At 45.9% G+C, this 16079-nt stretch overlaps 1 protein-coding gene and 3 non-coding genes across 4 annotated transcripts; 1 reads left to right on the top strand and 3 right to left on the bottom strand.

The window, feature by feature from the left end:
* Positions 1-313: 313 nt before the first annotated feature.
* Positions 314-386, bottom strand: trnam-cau (transfer RNA methionine (anticodon CAU)). The gene has a single exon. It is a non-coding gene; the product is annotated as a tRNA-Met (tRNA).
* A 406-nt stretch (positions 387-792) lies between these two features.
* trnaa-ugc (transfer RNA alanine (anticodon UGC)) lies at positions 793-865 on the bottom strand. Its single transcript has one exon. It is a non-coding gene; the product is annotated as a tRNA-Ala (tRNA).
* A 189-nt stretch (positions 866-1054) lies between these two features.
* Positions 1055-1126, top strand: trnap-cgg (transfer RNA proline (anticodon CGG)). The gene has a single exon. It is a non-coding gene; the product is annotated as a tRNA-Pro (tRNA).
* Positions 1127-3809: 2683 nt separating this feature from the next.
* LOC148834236 (avidin-like) lies at positions 3810-7165 on the bottom strand. The gene is made up of 4 exons (XM_088916976.1): positions 7073-7165; positions 5281-5497; positions 4690-4810; positions 3810-3843 (listed from the first exon to the last, which is right to left on the bottom strand). Exons 1-4 carry the CDS (start codon positions 7163-7165, stop codon positions 3810-3812), a joined length of 465 nt encoding a protein of 154 aa, XP_088773102.1.
* Positions 7166-16079: the final 8914 nt, after the last annotated feature.

Below are 16079 nucleotides of genomic sequence, written 5' to 3'. Positions count from 1 at the left end.
AGTATAGTAATGGGGACACTGAACTGTAAAAAAATGTTCCTGCAATTCAGATGAGATGTAAAACTGAGGTCATGGCCTCGTAATAACCCCCTCTCTGAACTGGCTTCATCAGGGGCAGGCTGACAGCAGCGCCAGCGAAAGTTAGGACACATTTCTGGACTTAATTGTGAATGTGAATGTTATGTAGGAAAGGGGTGCGGCTTTGCTCCTCTCCCGTGTAAAGGTGACGCTTTCCACGTGGTAGGCAAGCAGACGTGGTTCTGAGCGAATAGTTGCTGCCAGTGTCTCAAAAGAGCAAGAAAGAAAGCAGCCCTGCCCCGTGTGAGGATCGAACTCACGACCTTCAGATTATGAGACTGACGCGCTACCTGCTGCGCCAACGAGGCCAGCTGCGGTGTGCCGGCCAGAAAGATTGCCTCACACGGATTTCAGACGCCTGTTCCCTAATCTTGCGACGCCCTCTGCTGGGTGTTGTGTTTGCCTTTTGATCTCACCGAGACTTTTGGGCTTTGTTTCTGTCGCGAGTCTGTCTTTCACAGCTCACCTAGCACAAGTCTCTCTGGCTGAAATGGCCTCTCTGCGTCAGCATCGTGGCCTCACTCAGCCATTAAAAACATCACTGGGACCTCTGACATGCTGACATGAAGTGTCAAGAGAGAGTGGCGGAGACGCACTTAAGCCAGAGAGAAGATGAAAAGGGGGCGTGGCTGCTAAACGCTTCACACTCTCGGCGCAAGGCGCGAACACAGGCTAAAGGACACCTTTCGGCACACCGAGCTCTCAGCGTACACCTGGAGGATGCGGGCATCGATCCCGCTACCTCTCGCATGCAAAGCGAGCGCTCTACCATGTGAGCTAATCCCCCTCGCTGTGCCTTCCCCCTCGACGTCGCCTTGTGCCGCTTGTTCCTCTCTTACCGGGCGCCGTCCACTGCCCTTCGCCTGCAAGGCAGTCGGCTTTCTTGACTTATTGATGAAGGTCTGACGAGACGAGCGAATGACGCCTCGCCCCGTCCTCCAGCTCGCTGACAACACAAAAGCGGAAGAGTCGCTGTGGCTCGTTGGTCTAGGCGTATGATTCTCGCTTCGGGTGCGAGAGGTCCCGGGTTCAAATCCCGGACGAGCCCTTTTCCTCCTCTGCCACACTCCTGGGAACTGATATCCACATCACCTCGCAGCGTCTGCTTACGGCAAACGATGGAAGGTGACTGATGACTGAAGGAGCCTGGTAAATCCTCATCACGTGGCACAATGACAGCGTGCAGTCAGCTGTCCAAGGCGGCAACCTCGTTGCTCGTTCAAGAGAACACGTCCTGAAAACTCGTCACCACTATGTCGTAAATGAGCACCGCGAACGCTTGTTGTCATGCGTCATTACTTGAGAAATGCAGAAGCAAAAACTGCCCCCTCTCAGCCACCGAAACGTGTGCGGGGCTCGCCTTTCGCTCTCTGCGCCTCGCATGTTTGTGGAGCTGTCTGCTCTTCTTTCTGTTGAAGTACTCAAAATACGGGGCGTCCCGCAGAGCGTGATGTGCTCGCTGACAGCTTTCAATATTTGAAGGGAAACTACGAGCTTGATGGCTCGAATGTGAATGTTTAGCAATCGTTGATCCAACGCACGTCTTCTAAGGATTCGTGAGAGTATCCTCAGCACTGTTTTCGCTCGGATATACTTTGCATTTGCTAAGCTGCCAAATTGGACGAGAAAATGCCGGAGACGCACTCAGTGCAGACTGAGGCGGGGAAGGAGGCGTGGCCCTTCAATGCTTGACAGCTGAAGGACGTTCAGCGGAGGAGAACCTATCAGAAGTCGCAGAGGCTAAAGGAGAGCACCCGGCTCCCAGAGCTCCAGACTCGGACCTGGAGGATGCGGGCATCGATCCCGCTACCTCTCGCATGCTAAGCGAGCGCTCTACCATTTGTGTTCACACCTGAAGAAGGCTCCACGGCCAAAACGTTGTGTTTCCTTTCTTCTCTTTTCAGCACGGAATAAACCTGTTACCTGTATTTTTACAACTCGCTGTCTGAGGAAGGCTTTAAGTATCACTAAGGATACCAGTCATCCTGTTTTCTCAGTTTTCTCTGCCCTTCCCTCTGGTACACGTTATAGGAGCATAAAGGCACAAACTTCCAGATTCAGAGACTGTTTTTATCCCACAAACTGTCAGGTTACTGAACTCTACCCCTACCACTGGCTCACACAGCTGTTTTTTCTCTTCTCACACTGCTTGTCTGACTTGCTTTTTTCAAGTTGTCTGTTATTTAACTTGTTGCTGCTGAACGAGACAAACTGAACTGAAGGGTGCTCACCAGCTCTGAGAGGTGTTGTGACACTCTCAGGCTGCGGTTTTAAAGCTGTGATCTAGGGTGTTAAGTAGCTGCACCAGCTAACTCAGCCCTGAAGCCCGTAACCTGGAACTGCGCAGGTCTCCCATCTCCTGCAAGAGAGATCACCGTTCCTTCCTTAAAGTTACAGCCACACTTGTCTGGTCTGGAATATCAGTGGAGTTGGGCTCCCTATAGCATTTTGTAATGCATGGCAGCTAATCTATAACTATTCAAATAGAAAAGCACACAATTGATTTTAGGAAAAATACAACCCCCCCCCCCCCCACTGTAACTGAAGGTCAGCCTGTTGAAATTGTCGATGACTACAAGTACTTGGGACTGGTCATTGACAATAACCTGAAACGTTGTGGCACGATCTATAAAAAAGGCCGACGGAGACTCTTCTTTCTTAGGAAACTCAGCTACTTTAAGGTAGCAAAAGCACAAGTAATAGGTTTATTCCATGCTGAGAAGAGAAGACAGAAAACACAACGTTTCGGCCGTGGAGCCTTCTTCAGGTCGGTCTCGGGCTGACCTTCTTCACACCTGAAGAAGGCTCCACGGCCGAAACGTTCCGTTCTCTTTCTTCTTTTTTTCAGCATGGAATAAACCTATGACTTGTCCCTTTGCAGCCTACGCATGCTGACGCAGCTCCCCACCTGAACTACTTCAAGGTAGATGAAACTATTCTGACACTTTTCTACAAATCATTCATTGAAAGTGTGTTAACATACTGCTTCACTTCCTGGCGTGGCAACATAAGTACCGGGAATTGTAACAGGCTGGATAAATTAGTGAATATAAGAATATAAGAATAAAAAATAAAATCAACTTCAGGATCCTTTACAAACAGAGGGTGACTAAGAAAGCCAAAAGCATCAGGGAGTGTGTGTGTCTCACCCCCTCCATCGCGAATTCACACGTCTCCCGTCTGGGAGACGCCTCTGTGCCCCCAGGTGTAAAACCACCAGACTCAGAAACCTTTCATCCCCACTGCAATCACACTCTTAAACAATGCAGCGTCACTACCTTGTCTCTTATCTCCTGTAACACTGCTGTATCGGCATTGATACTGATGTGTGTTTGTCACTGTGTTGTGTTGGACTGTGCCGCAAAACAAATTCCCCCCCGTGGACAATAATACGACATGGTTCAGGGTAATGGATTGTGGAGTTGATGCCCAAGGCCTGATTGTGAAATATTTCCCTCTCTCCAGTGGATTCCTTAGGTCCTTATCTTCTTCTGGCATGGTAGAAATAAAGCTGATTTCTGTTGACCTGACCACATCAAATGTTTGTTTTCCTCCTGGTCATTTCGAAAGTGAAATAATGGCTGCTGGCTGCACACAGTGTAACGAGAGAATGCTTTATTGTGGAGTCACGACTCATTCTATAGGATACAACCCTGCAAACTGCAAACTGACACTGTACTGGAGAACCTGCAGACTGAAGGCCCACGCCTGTTGGTTTCTTCTGAGATCTCTCACCACAGACGAGTAAACACATTTGTGCCGACCCTGTGCATGAAAAACATCAAGAAGTATGTTAATAATAATAATAATAATAATAATAATTGCTTACACTTATATAACGCTTTTCTGGACACTCCACTCAAAGCTCTTTACAGGTAATGGGGATCCCCTCCACCAGCACCAGTGTGCAGCCCCACCTGGATGATGCTCCAATCTGCTCACACACACCAGCTCTCAGTGGGGAGGAGAGCAGAGTGATGAAGCCAGTTCAGAGAGGGGGGTTATTAGGAGGCCATGATTGGTAAGGGCCAATGGGAAATTTGGCCAGGACACCGGGGTTACACCCCTACTCTTTTCGAGAAACGTCCTGGGATTTTTAATGACCACAGAGAGTCAGGACCTCGGTTTTACATCTCATCTGAAGGACGGCACCTTTTTACAGTATAGTGTCCCTGTCACTGTACTGGGGCATAAGGACCCACACAGACTCTGGGGTGAGCGCCCCCTACTGGCCCCACTAACACCTCTTCCAGCAGTTTTAAATGCCAGTTTTTTATCAGAGTTATCGGTAGTTGTTTTAATTAATTTTCATGTTTTTCAGATCTCAGCACACCATTCCATGGCCAGATGTCCAGGCCAAGATTGGTCAGCCTGGCGTTACCTAAAAGTTGATCTGTTCAATTGACCACTCAAAATGTGGCCATAGAGGCAGTGTGGAGAGACTGAATGCTACAGCTGTCTGAATCGTATGAAAAGATGCCCTTTGGTCTGAAGGGGTCAACACCCCTCCCAGCTCGTCCCGGACACTGATGACCCAGTGCATGATGGGAAGAAGAGTACTGAGCATTACAGTGCGCCACCTGCCCCAGAATGAACACGCAGTGAACTCGCCTGGTCTGGGACCAGTTGTCTGCCTCTGTGGCCGCAGAGCCCCTGAGCAGCCATGTCGTCTGAAGGCGTTCAGTGCCATCCTTCTGCACGAAGCACTGCCCGACGAAGGAGGTCACAGAGTCTGCACAAAAACCACACAGGCTGTGAGAGAGACAGCGTGCCATCATCTCAACACTTTCATTTTTAATGGGATGTGCATTTCCTACAGTCATCAGGTTCGCCCACTACTTTGGTGCTTGTGAATGAAACATCTCCACAATGGGGCGGGGCTTAGCCTGCAGCTCTGCCGCCCTTCTCTGCTGCAAGAACACACAGCTGTCTGACTGCGCTCCTGGAGAGCTGCTGCCCGCTGGCTGGATTTACACTGCAGACACCAGCTGAGTGACGGTGTATGAATGGCCAGAGGAGGGCAGCAGATCCTGCACTTTTCAAAACCCTTTTTGAAAGAACGACACCTCTGTAGCAGAATATTAAGGTATGAAAATGCGAGCCAGGAAATCTTGATTCATTATAGACAGACTTTGTAGGAAAACAGGTAGGAGAAGGTAACTGAAAGTTTGGGAAGACAACACTAGAAAATGATTCCCCTACCTGAAAAAGTCCAGTTGACCAGGAATCCAAACACTCTTTGTTGAGCATTGGCAGTGAACATGTTCAGGTTTCCCGTGAGTGGTGACTGCTTGATGACCAGGGTTTTGTTGGCAGTCACTGCAGTGAGGTAGGTGCCGGTGAAAAAGCCATTTCTATCTGGAGCACTGAGAGTCATGTTGGAGCCCAGCTCATTCTTCCACTGTCCTTGAAGGTTGCACTGAAATGACATTCGGAACAGGATCGCAGGGATCGTTCATCAGGAAAAAGGCACACAGCTCTGTATTGAAAAGGCAAACAGAATGCTGGGGTATAGAGTAAAAAGTGTAGAGTTTAAATCCAGGGAGTGAATAAACTGTATAATTCATTAGTAAGGCCTCATTAGAATATCAAGTACAATTTTGGTCGCCACACTATATGAAAGATGTTGCAGCTCTGGAATCAGTGAGAGACGAGAAACCAGATACATTCTGGAGCTATAAGGAATGTCTCACGTCTCTCTGGAGGAACTAAGTCTCTTTAGTCTGAAGGGAGTGCCCCACACTGACAGGCTGAAGGAACAGAGTCTCTTTAGTCTGAAGGGAGTGCCCCACACTGACAGGCTGAAGGAACTGAGTCTCTTTAGTCTGAAGGGAGTGTCCCACACTGACAGACTGAAGGAACTGAGGCTCTTTAGTCTGAAGGGAGTTTCCCACACTGACAGACTGAAGGAACTGAATCTTTGAACATTTTGAACTGTATTGAAAGACATCAACAGAGTCAATCCATTCTTCAGAATGGACAGTGAGGGATCAAACATTTATTTCCCTTAATTCACTAGTTTGCTTTTACTGTGTAAATAAGTTACTAACATCATTTACTAACTATCCTGCTAGAATAATGGAAAATTACTAACTGCAACTTAAGTGTGAGCTGGCTGCATGCCCGGAACAGGAAGGGCAGAGCCAGCTTTGGGCAGGCTGACCAAAAATGAGAGTGCCTGATATCTGCTTAAGCCATGATTAACAAAATCTAGAAGTACATAATGCCTGCTTAAACAATAATTAAAGGAACCCAAGAATATTCTTACAGTTTATCATGTATCTTGGCTTGACACCATACTGTATATGGTATGGAATTGTACTGGAACTGTTCTGGGTGGGTTTTCTGTTTGTGGTGTTGTATAAAAAGCATCCTTTTGTATCAGTGAGTTAAGTCAGTGCTTCATCGACTTTGGCTCCCGTGTGCACACGTAGTAAAGAACATGCCTGCTTCATACACACCTGGATCGTGTCTCCTTTGTTGGACACAACAACAGTAAGACATGGACCAGAGTTATCAAATAGAACACACAGGGAAGCACAGTTAAAACTGAGAACAGGAGGCGCTTCTTTACAGAAGGGATGGTGGGAGTGTGGCACAAGCAGCCCTGTCATGTTGTTGAAACCACTGTCCTCGATTAAATAAGTTCATGGTGAAGCATTTGCATTAGCACAAGGTCTCTAGTAGAAAACTGAGCAAGGAGCCATCTGTACTGTCATTGAAAAAAACTATAAGAAAATAAGAAAATATACAGTATATTTTGTCACTAAGAAAGTCCTATCAGATCTTTTCCTCAGACCGTTAAGTTTGGGAAGACACAAAAATATTACTGTTACTGTAACTGACCTTGTGGGGTTACTGTCCCTGCTGCGATAGATGCTGCCCTGCACTGCTTGTACTAAAGTGCTGGTGATTCATGCAGCACAGGGTTCAAATTGCGTATGGCTTATTAATTAGGGGTGAGCCAAGACACCCCAGCAGATAAGCAGCTTACCTTCTTGATGACAAAGCACTCAGCCCCAGCGATCCAAGAGATCAGCGTGAGAGAGAGGAGGACCGTTCCCAGTCTTGTGTTGGAAGAGGACATGTTGTGGAGGATCGGGGCGTCTCCGCTGTGTCTCCTGTCTGCAGTAGCCTGTTCTGTCAGAGCAGCGAGAGTCGGGACAGTTTGCGCTCACTTATAACTGCTCCGTGCTGTCGGTTAAGATATCATCACCGCCCTCTTCAGTCAATAGAAGTATTGATTTTCCCTTCATATTTTTAAGACAACTTCCTCAAAAGTTGATCATGCCTTCAGCCCCTTAAAGTGCAAATACTCATCAAGTCCTCACTTACACAATGAAGATCAGATCCGGGGTATATCTAATTTGTCACACGCCCAGTGTCTCCTTTCTTAATAGAAACTTGACCAGGTGAGTTTTTTAATTCAAAGATGATACTGCCAAGAGTCACACTCAAGAGTAATAATATTAAGCATATTAAGCTCTTCATGTGTAACTACATTCACCATCTTAATAGCAATGCTACTGGTGAGTGCTGCAGAACACAGTCCCATGCACTGTCTCTCAGTGCAGAAATCATTACTGCAATTTAATCTTTTTTACAAAATCCAGAGTTAGCATCCTTATTTACATCTAAATTCTTAGTATGTTTTAGAAATCTGTAAAAAAAAAATAATCGCAGGATCAGTGACATCACCATCTGAAAAGGAAGTTAATGTCCCACCGCCTGCTTTGTGTTGGCCCATTTTGTTAATTAATGCAGACATGAAGCATGAGAATTTGGGCTTTACTTTTCAAAAGCGAGTGGAGGAATGTGTTCACCCTGATCACTCCTGGTTTATGAAGGGTTACTTTTCTGCAGACAGCTTCCACCACCTGTTACTTATCACACATGAAGCTCATAATTCAAACACTCCTTGCGATGCATCTTCTCATTGGATACAGGTGAAGCCAGCTGTTGGGTTTAAATGAAACTTGGTTAGTATCAGAGATTTTCAGCTTGGGGGAAGTTTTATTAAAATGAGTTTCTGCAGGGTCGATTAAAAGTGTGGATCCACAGAAAATACACATTTCTTCCGTACGAAACTGGTTTTGAGATGGACATGACGCCATGACCCACCGGAATGACCTCTCACCAGATCTTACCCCACTGGACTGGAACATCTGGAATCTGTGCTTTGCACCCCAAAATGAAACTGTCACGGCCGACATCCCTTCCTCCAGAGGGCGCTCTAATCCTCTAGGTAGTCCTTTTAATTATTACTTCCTGGCGTGTCTAATTAAGTCGCTTATCTAAGTTTTCTTCCCCCAGCCTTCGGGGCTCGGCTTTGGAAAATGGTTGTCTTATGGCCTGCCTACCACCAGGCTTCACGGGGAAGTCTGAGGGTATAGGCCAGTAGTAGTCACCCTGACCTTCTGAGCCCGGGGCCTGGGACGAAGCCCCGTATTCCTAGTTCTTGTTTTTTTTGTGTGTCTGTTCCTGTTTTGTCTCCGGATGGATTTCCTGATATATGGATTGTTTCCTGATTCTCCTGTGGAACCCCCTGGATTTGTTGCAGTGGATGCCTACCCTTCACTTCTGCATGGACTTCCCTGTCATCACAGTGAGCACCAATAAACCTTGTGTGTCTTCCCTGACTCCGTTCCCTATTCCTTTCTGGATTGGCCGCCTCGCATAGGGTCTTAAAATACTCTTTCCACGGGAGCCGTTGCAGAAACAGGGTTTAGGGTTAGGATTCGGGTTAGGAATAGGGTAATGGCTAAGGTTAAGGTTAGGGCTAGGGTTAGGTTAGGTTTAGGGTTCACTGGGCTAAAATGGATTCTTTCATTAGCAGCTTATTGTGCATCAGTGGCAAGCAATTCGATTTTAAAGCACTACAGCGTGCACAAAGGGGCAGAGGGTCGCTTAATTCACGGTTGTATCATTGGCCTTTTTAATTACAGGCCATCAGAGGGAGTCTGTTGTGTCATAAAGAGATGCTGAAGACGAAAAGCAAATCCCATGAAACTGCAAGACATTTGATTGGCAGATCTCTCCATGTTGTACAGCTCTGGCACTGCTAATCCCTTAGCTGTCTGCAGGGCAATAGAAAACCACAAGGATATAAGATCAACCAACACTTATCTATGTGGAACAAATTCTAACAAAGGCGTTAGTGTTCTCAACGACGGATTCAGGAAGGAAGAGCTTGATTTCCAGGACTTCACTTCACATTTTAATGTGCCAGGATCATCTCTCCTCATATCTCAGGTTACATTCCAAGTTAGCCACTTCTGGGTTTCCCAGGGGGATCGAAACATCTTATTTATCGGATCAGGTCTCGGGTGTTTCCTCTCTGGTCTCTGGTCTCAGCTGCACACTCACGCCTGCTTTAACACACTGTGCAAATCCCCGACATGGTTCACACTGTGGGGAAAGATCTCACTTCAGGAGAAGGGCAAACTGAATGGAGTGTAGTCCGGTACAACATATTTCATAAATCTAAAATAATATCACTGTATTTAAATGCATCTACTAGCAACTCAAGGGCCCGTATGGGCTGAATGGCCTCCTGTCATTTGTGCGTTCTTAGAAAAAGCTGTTTCTGCTCTGACACAAGTATTCAAAATCCTAACCGTCAACCCAGCGGATTTACTCAGAGTCATCAATGAAACACGAACCAGACGCACAGGTGGAATCTACGAGGAACCGCATTTAAAACTTAAAACACAAGGCACTAGTTTACACAGAGGGTGGTGGGAGTGTGGAACAAGCTGCCCAGCCATGCTGTTAAAGCCGATACCCTGACTCAGGAAACAGCTGGATGAGATCCTCCAGTCGAGACAGGGGGCATTACGTTACACGGAGGGCGGTGGGAGTGTGGAACAAGCTGTCCTGCCATGTTAAAACAAAAACAGCAGGATGGGCTTAAAAGAGGCCACTACAAAATGTGACAAGCGTAATGTTGAACCTTTGTTCTTATTTACTGTGGAGTTCGATGAAGGAAATCACGGAGATGGGTGTCGTCTTCAACAGGTCACAGTATTAAGTATATTTCCAGCTTCTCTCACAGCGCTGGGGCTCACTGCTCCCCTCCACATTGTCATTCAAATATGATACAGAATTATCCTCCTTTGTCATCAGCCCCGGCCTGAAATTATAGAACCTATACAGTACATGCCAGCTTCTACGAAAATATCCCTGGGAGCTTTTCAAACACAAATGAAACTCAGTGAAAGTACAAAGATACAGTAAATGTATGTCAAATGGACAGATCTTGGAGGTTTGCTATGGACCAATAGAACCTGGTCCCCCCTGGGTCCTCATGTTCTGGAGTTAATCCATTTTCTGACTGTCCAGTTAGGGGTCACAGGGGAGCCAGAACCTATCCCAACAAGCAATGGGCACAAGAGCACTGACATCCTGGACATCATAAGGCAGACACACTCGCTCACACCACAGCCAGTATTGCCAGACGTCACTTCCCCCAGCAGCATGTCTTTGGACTATCAGAGGAAATCAGAGCAAAGACACTTGAACACAGGGAGAACATGCAGACTCCACACAGACAGCACCACATGTCCAGATTTGGACCCAGGACCCCAGTGCTGCAAGACAGCAATGCTCACCACTGCACCACTGTGCCACCTACGTACCTGCTTCAACAACACAACTGGGCAGCTTGTTCCCCACTCCCACCACCAGTGGATTATCACAGCAGATTATATTGAGTAAATCATCAAGGAGGTATTTTATTTAATTGGGAATATGGAACATGGGTCATTACAGCACTCCAGCCACAGTAAGAGAGGACTTAAAAACAATGTGACGTTAGTAAGATGATGCAATTGTTGACGAACAAAAACAAATTCATCATTTAGACACATGACAACCAATTGTAAGCTCTTTGAAGTCTAGTGTTCCTCAGGCCTCGGTATTGGACATCCTACTATTCACCATTTACATGTTCCCATTTGGTCAGCTATTAAAATCACACGGTCAGAATTATCATTTCAATGATACTCAAATCTATTGCGTAATTGTTTCTCTGATATAAAAAACTGGATGACTTCAAATTTCCTTCATTCTGACAGCACCAAAACTAAAGTTATGGTTCTCGGCACCTCCCATTCACTATAATAATAATAAAAACTTTATTTTTTTGTAGAACCTTTAAAAGTGGCTTCTCGAAGCACTTTACAGTAAACAAGTACACATGTATGTAGGGCAATGCAGTAAGCCTATCTGTGGATGCTGCTGTACTTGAATTTCAATCTAGAATTGGGGGTGATAGCTGATCCAGGCTTGATGTTTGGCCCACATGTGCAAGATATTGTAAAGGCATCATTCCTACACCTCAGAAATAGCAACAGACTATGTTCTCTGTCATCTCTGACTGTAGCAATAATGCTGGTTAACACCTTCGTCGTTTCCCTATTTTGACTACTGCAACTATAGTCAAAATTACTGCACTGTAGTGGGGTGTCTAAATCTAAACTGAGCAATCTTCAATATGTCCAGAATTCAGCAGCCAGCATCTTGACCGGATCTAGTGCGAGTGATCACATTACTCCTGTCCTGGGGTCATTGCACTGGCTTCCTGTTAGGCTTCAAGCTGACTTCCAATTGCTCACCTATAAGGCTCTGCCTGGCTTGTCACCTCAGTACCTGGTTGACTTACTATCCTATTCCCCACCTCATGGCCTTTGGTCGTCTGCTTTGTGTCTCCTATCTGTCCCCCGTCTACACTATGAGTGTCAGAGCCTTCTTCTGCTGCACCCCAAAGCTCTGGAACTCTATCCCCAGGCCACTGTCCCTGAGACGAGAGGATCCCATTCTTTAAGAATTATTTGTAGCTAATTATCCACTTACTAATGGTAGTTAATCATCCAGTTATTTCTTGGAAGAAATCAGGGTATTGGTTTCAACAACATGTTGTTCCACGCTCCCATCACCATGTGTGTGAAGAAGTGGATCCTGTTGTCAGTTATCTGAGCAGCTGCACTCCCAGCCAGCTGCAGGCAGGGAAGTGAGAGCTGAACCGAACTCCTTCACTCCTGAGTCCCTCTAGTGGTGACCGGCGGCGTTTCAGCTTGGTGGTGTCTGCAGAGGGTGGCAGCTGTGCTGTAGCAGCGTCAGCACTTCTGGTGATCCAGTGGGGGAGAATGGACAGTATGTGCTCATTAGAGATGTGTGTCTGAATGTCTGTGTGAGGAGGGGTTTAAACACCACTGTATGACAGTTCACGATCAGCACAGGACACCCTGCTCTTGAGAACAGGGGTCAGTGTACAGACACTATGTCAAGAACACTGTGGGATGTGTTTCTATCAGTCAGAACCAATATTGTCCTACAGCAGCTGTGTTTGCAGATACAGAATCAGCTCTCTCTCTTCAGATGAGTCTCTCTGTGAGCTTCTATCCAGTGGAGGTCAGTCAGCCTGCAGTGTCTCAGGAGTTCTTCCATGAGTATCAGTGGGCGACACTGAGCAACAGATCATCTATTCTGAGAAGGAAACTCAAAGCAGCCCAACACACCCAGGAGCTTCCTGCTGGACTCCTTCCTGATCCTCACACTGTAGGATGGTGTGTTAATGGTCACCATGTCTCCAGAACACAGTGTGTTCAGTCACCACTCAGAAACAGCATCTAATGGGCACTTTGAAGAGTGTGGAGCTGAAATCAGCATGAGTAATACCCCACTGTCTGTGTCTTACACAGAAGAGACACTGTGGGAATCTCAATTATATTTATATTAGTGTGGCTCTTTAAAAGAGTGTCATTGTTACTGACTGTTTCTTTCAGAGGAAGAAAAACAGTTGAAATTTAGACTATATCACAAGAAGGCAGCACATGGTGAATAAATCAGTGTTGTTTGTAGTTATTCTGTAGGAAATTGTTTTTATTTCTTTGTACGGCTCAAGGAAAATGTGAGTATTGTCATAATCACTTAATGTCTTTTTAATTTACATTCACATGAAGATAAAATGTTGCAATTAAGATGATGCTGTTGCAATATTCCTCTATTGTAATTATCTCAATCATATAAGTGTGCTGGATTTGATGTCTTTTTATTTATGGGAATTTCTCTCATTCGTGCAGGAATGGGTAAGCCCTTCACACTGAAATTAACTGTGTTTAATACACTGGCCTGTAGAGTCAGTTTCTGAAGGGCAGTGACCCCACTGTACTGAAGAGCAGAGCTGTAAACTGTTCGATACTGAGACTTGTAAAGTGTGTGTCTCCTGTTTTATTCCCACAGCGGACGTGACTCTGCACCCTGGTACAGCTCCCTGTTCTCTCTCCCTGTCTGAGGACGGGAAGAGGGTGAGAGTGGGTCAGAATCCGAGAGTTCCTGCCACTCCACAGACATTTGATCATGTGCTCTGTGTCGTGAGCAGGCTGGGCTTCTCCTCAGGGAGACACTGCTGGGAGGTGGAGGTGAATGACAGGTGGAGAATAGGAGTGAGCAGAGAGACAGCAGAGAGGAGAGGGGGGTTCAGCTTTGATCCCCAGGAGGGTTACTGGAGTCTGGATGGGGAATAGCCTTCTTTCCCTGCTCTTACTCACACTGAGACCTCTCTCCCCCCCGAGCGTCAGCCTGTGGAGATGGAGGTGTGTGTGGATATTGAGGAGAAGAAGGTCTCCTTTTACACAGTGGAGTCCAGGACTCACATCTTCACGTTCACTGACATGGTCTTCAATCAGGGGGAGAAGATCTGTCCTGTCTTCTGTTCTGGTGATGAGACTAAAGACCTTGTGCTGCTGCCTCCTGTCAAACAAATCACTGGACACAGGTTGCTCTGACTCTTAACATTGCAATTATATGAATCTAAGACAGTGCTGATCTCTGCCTACCAGACTGCTCCCTCTCTCAGCTGCATTAGTGATGAAGTGACATTAGCCATTATAAGATGGCCTATTATATAATGGATTATAACATTCTACACAATGTTTTATATAAACTACAGAAATAATATCAAGTTAAAAGGCAATACAAATTACTCAAATGCAATAGGAATAGGGGTGGCACAGTGGTTAGCATTGTGGTTAGCCCTGGGGTCCTGGGTTCAATTCCTGGGGTGCTGTCTGTGTGGAGCTTGTACATCCTCCTTGTGTTCACATGGGTTTCCTCCCACAGTCCAAAGACATGCTTGGAGGTTAATGGGCTTCTAGGAAAACTGGCCCCGGTCTGAGTGTGTGTGTGCTGGTGTTTGTATCAGACACATACCTGCCCTGAGCCTGTTACCCAAAACCCTGAACGCGATGAAGTATGTAGAAAATGGATGGATGGGATAGGACTAAACGCTCAAAGCAAAAGACTATAGGAAGGTGTCAAACAGTCAAAGCAGAAGAAAAAGAAAAAGTTCTGGAGAATGAGTACTGCAGGGCTAGATGAATTGCTAAAGAAATAATAAAGAGGGTCAAGTGGGGAGCTGTGTCAGTCTGTGAGCTGCAAAGCATCAGGTGGAGTTTAATCCTGCTCTGCAAATCAAGACGATAAAGCATGTCCCAGTCGTGGTGCCTCTTTAAGTGTGAGGGGTGTGAGAATGGGCTGGAGAAGGTCCGATCAGGGGTCCAAGGAGCTGGAGGTCACAATTCCAGGAAATTAAGACTGGGGAGGCCGGGGGAATTTTGGTCTCTGATTTCTTTCTGGAGCAGGAGTCTTTCAATCCCTGTGAAAGAAACACAGACAGAAAGGTCTTTGTTATCATTGTCTTCTTCAGAAGGACTTCTTCAGAAAGAAAGTGACCCAGGTGGACACTCCTGGGAAGTGTATTTAAAATAGGAAGAGGCAGGAAGTACTGATTTACACAAAGGGTGGTGGGAGTGTGGAACAAGCTGTCCAGCCATGTTATTGAAGCCAGTACTCTGATGTTTTTCAAAAAAAGGGCTGGGTGACATCCTGGGATCAATTAATGACAAATGGACAAACAAACTAGAAAAGTCTAACCCAATAATTTTCCTCCCCCCATCTTCATCTTCCTACTAAAAAAGCAGAGCCTGAAAAATAATTTCCTTAATAATCATCTTCTCAATCATACACATCTGAACACTGATGTCCAAATAATAAGAATAAAAAAGACGGAAACACCAGAAACAAGACACTACCCTGAGGTTTAAATCCCTAATGACATGGAGCGTAGAGGGAGTCTTATTTTTTCTTTGCCTTGTCTAAAGCGTGAGTTTATCCACAAACGACCACAAGATGTCAGCACTTACAAAAACAATAATAATACATTTGCATCATTTAATAACTATATTTCTGTGTACTATTCTCCTCCCCCCTGAGAGCTGATGTGTGGTGAGCGTTGTGGTGCAGTATGGCTGCCGTCGCATCATCCAGTAAGCAATTATTATTATTATTATTATTATTATTATTATTAGTGGTTGGTACAGTGTTGCGGTGGTTTGTATTGCTGTGTCACAGTGCTGAGGCCCTAGGTTCAATTCCAGACCTAGGGTGCTATCTCTGTGGAGTTTGTGTGCTCTTGTTCACGTATCTTTCTTCTGGCCTCCTCACAAAGTCCAAAGTCATTTTAGCTGAATTGGCTTCTGGAAGAATCGGCCCTGGTGTGAGTGTGTGTGTCTGTGTGTGCCCTGTGATGGACTGGCGTCCCTTCCAGAGTGTACCCTGCCTTGTGCCCGTTGCTTGCTGGGATAGGCTCCAGCTCCCCTGAAGTGTTTAGTAAATGGATGAATAGATTTCCATATGGTGAGGAAAATTAAGGAACACCATCCTTACCATTTAATCAAACTTATATTGGAGTCCCTGAATCGCCATCTATCACTGGCCCAGTGACTGTCACCCTTTACTAAAATATTGTTGAAACATTATTCTTCCATCTCAGAAATAGCACCAGACTACGTAATATGTTGTGTCTCACTATATCTGAAAAACTGATCAACACATTTGTGTTTTCTAGAATTGATTACTGTAATTCTGAGTTACTGCTTGCTAAGGTATCTAAATCCACATTGAACAAACTCCAGTATGTCCAGAATTTGGCAGCCAGAATC

Source organism: Atractosteus spatula, chromosome 5, assembly GCF_055471065.1.
Source record: "Atractosteus spatula isolate fAtrSpa1 chromosome 5, fAtrSpa1.hap1, whole genome shotgun sequence".
In the NCBI taxonomy this organism is placed as follows: domain Eukaryota; kingdom Metazoa; phylum Chordata; class Actinopteri; order Semionotiformes; family Lepisosteidae; genus Atractosteus; species Atractosteus spatula.
The sequence above is the reverse complement of the archived record's forward strand: the minus strand, read 5'-3'. Positions and strand labels throughout refer to the sequence as shown.

Bases quoted from the DNA above. Each gene is read 5' to 3' on its own strand.
- LOC148834236 (XM_088916976.1), bottom strand. From the start codon at position 7,165: ATGTCCTCTTCCAACACAAGACTGGGAACGGTCCTCCTCTCTCTCACG. The intron at 4,811-5,280 runs GTAGGGGAATCA...GTTTTTGTGCAG, and splicing joins GGTCAACTGGACTTTTTCAG to ACTCTGTGACCTCCTTCGTC. The intron at 3,844-4,689 runs GCGAGTTCACTG...TTTCATGCACAG, and splicing joins GACAACTGGTCCCAGACCAG to GGTCGGCACAAATGTGTTTA.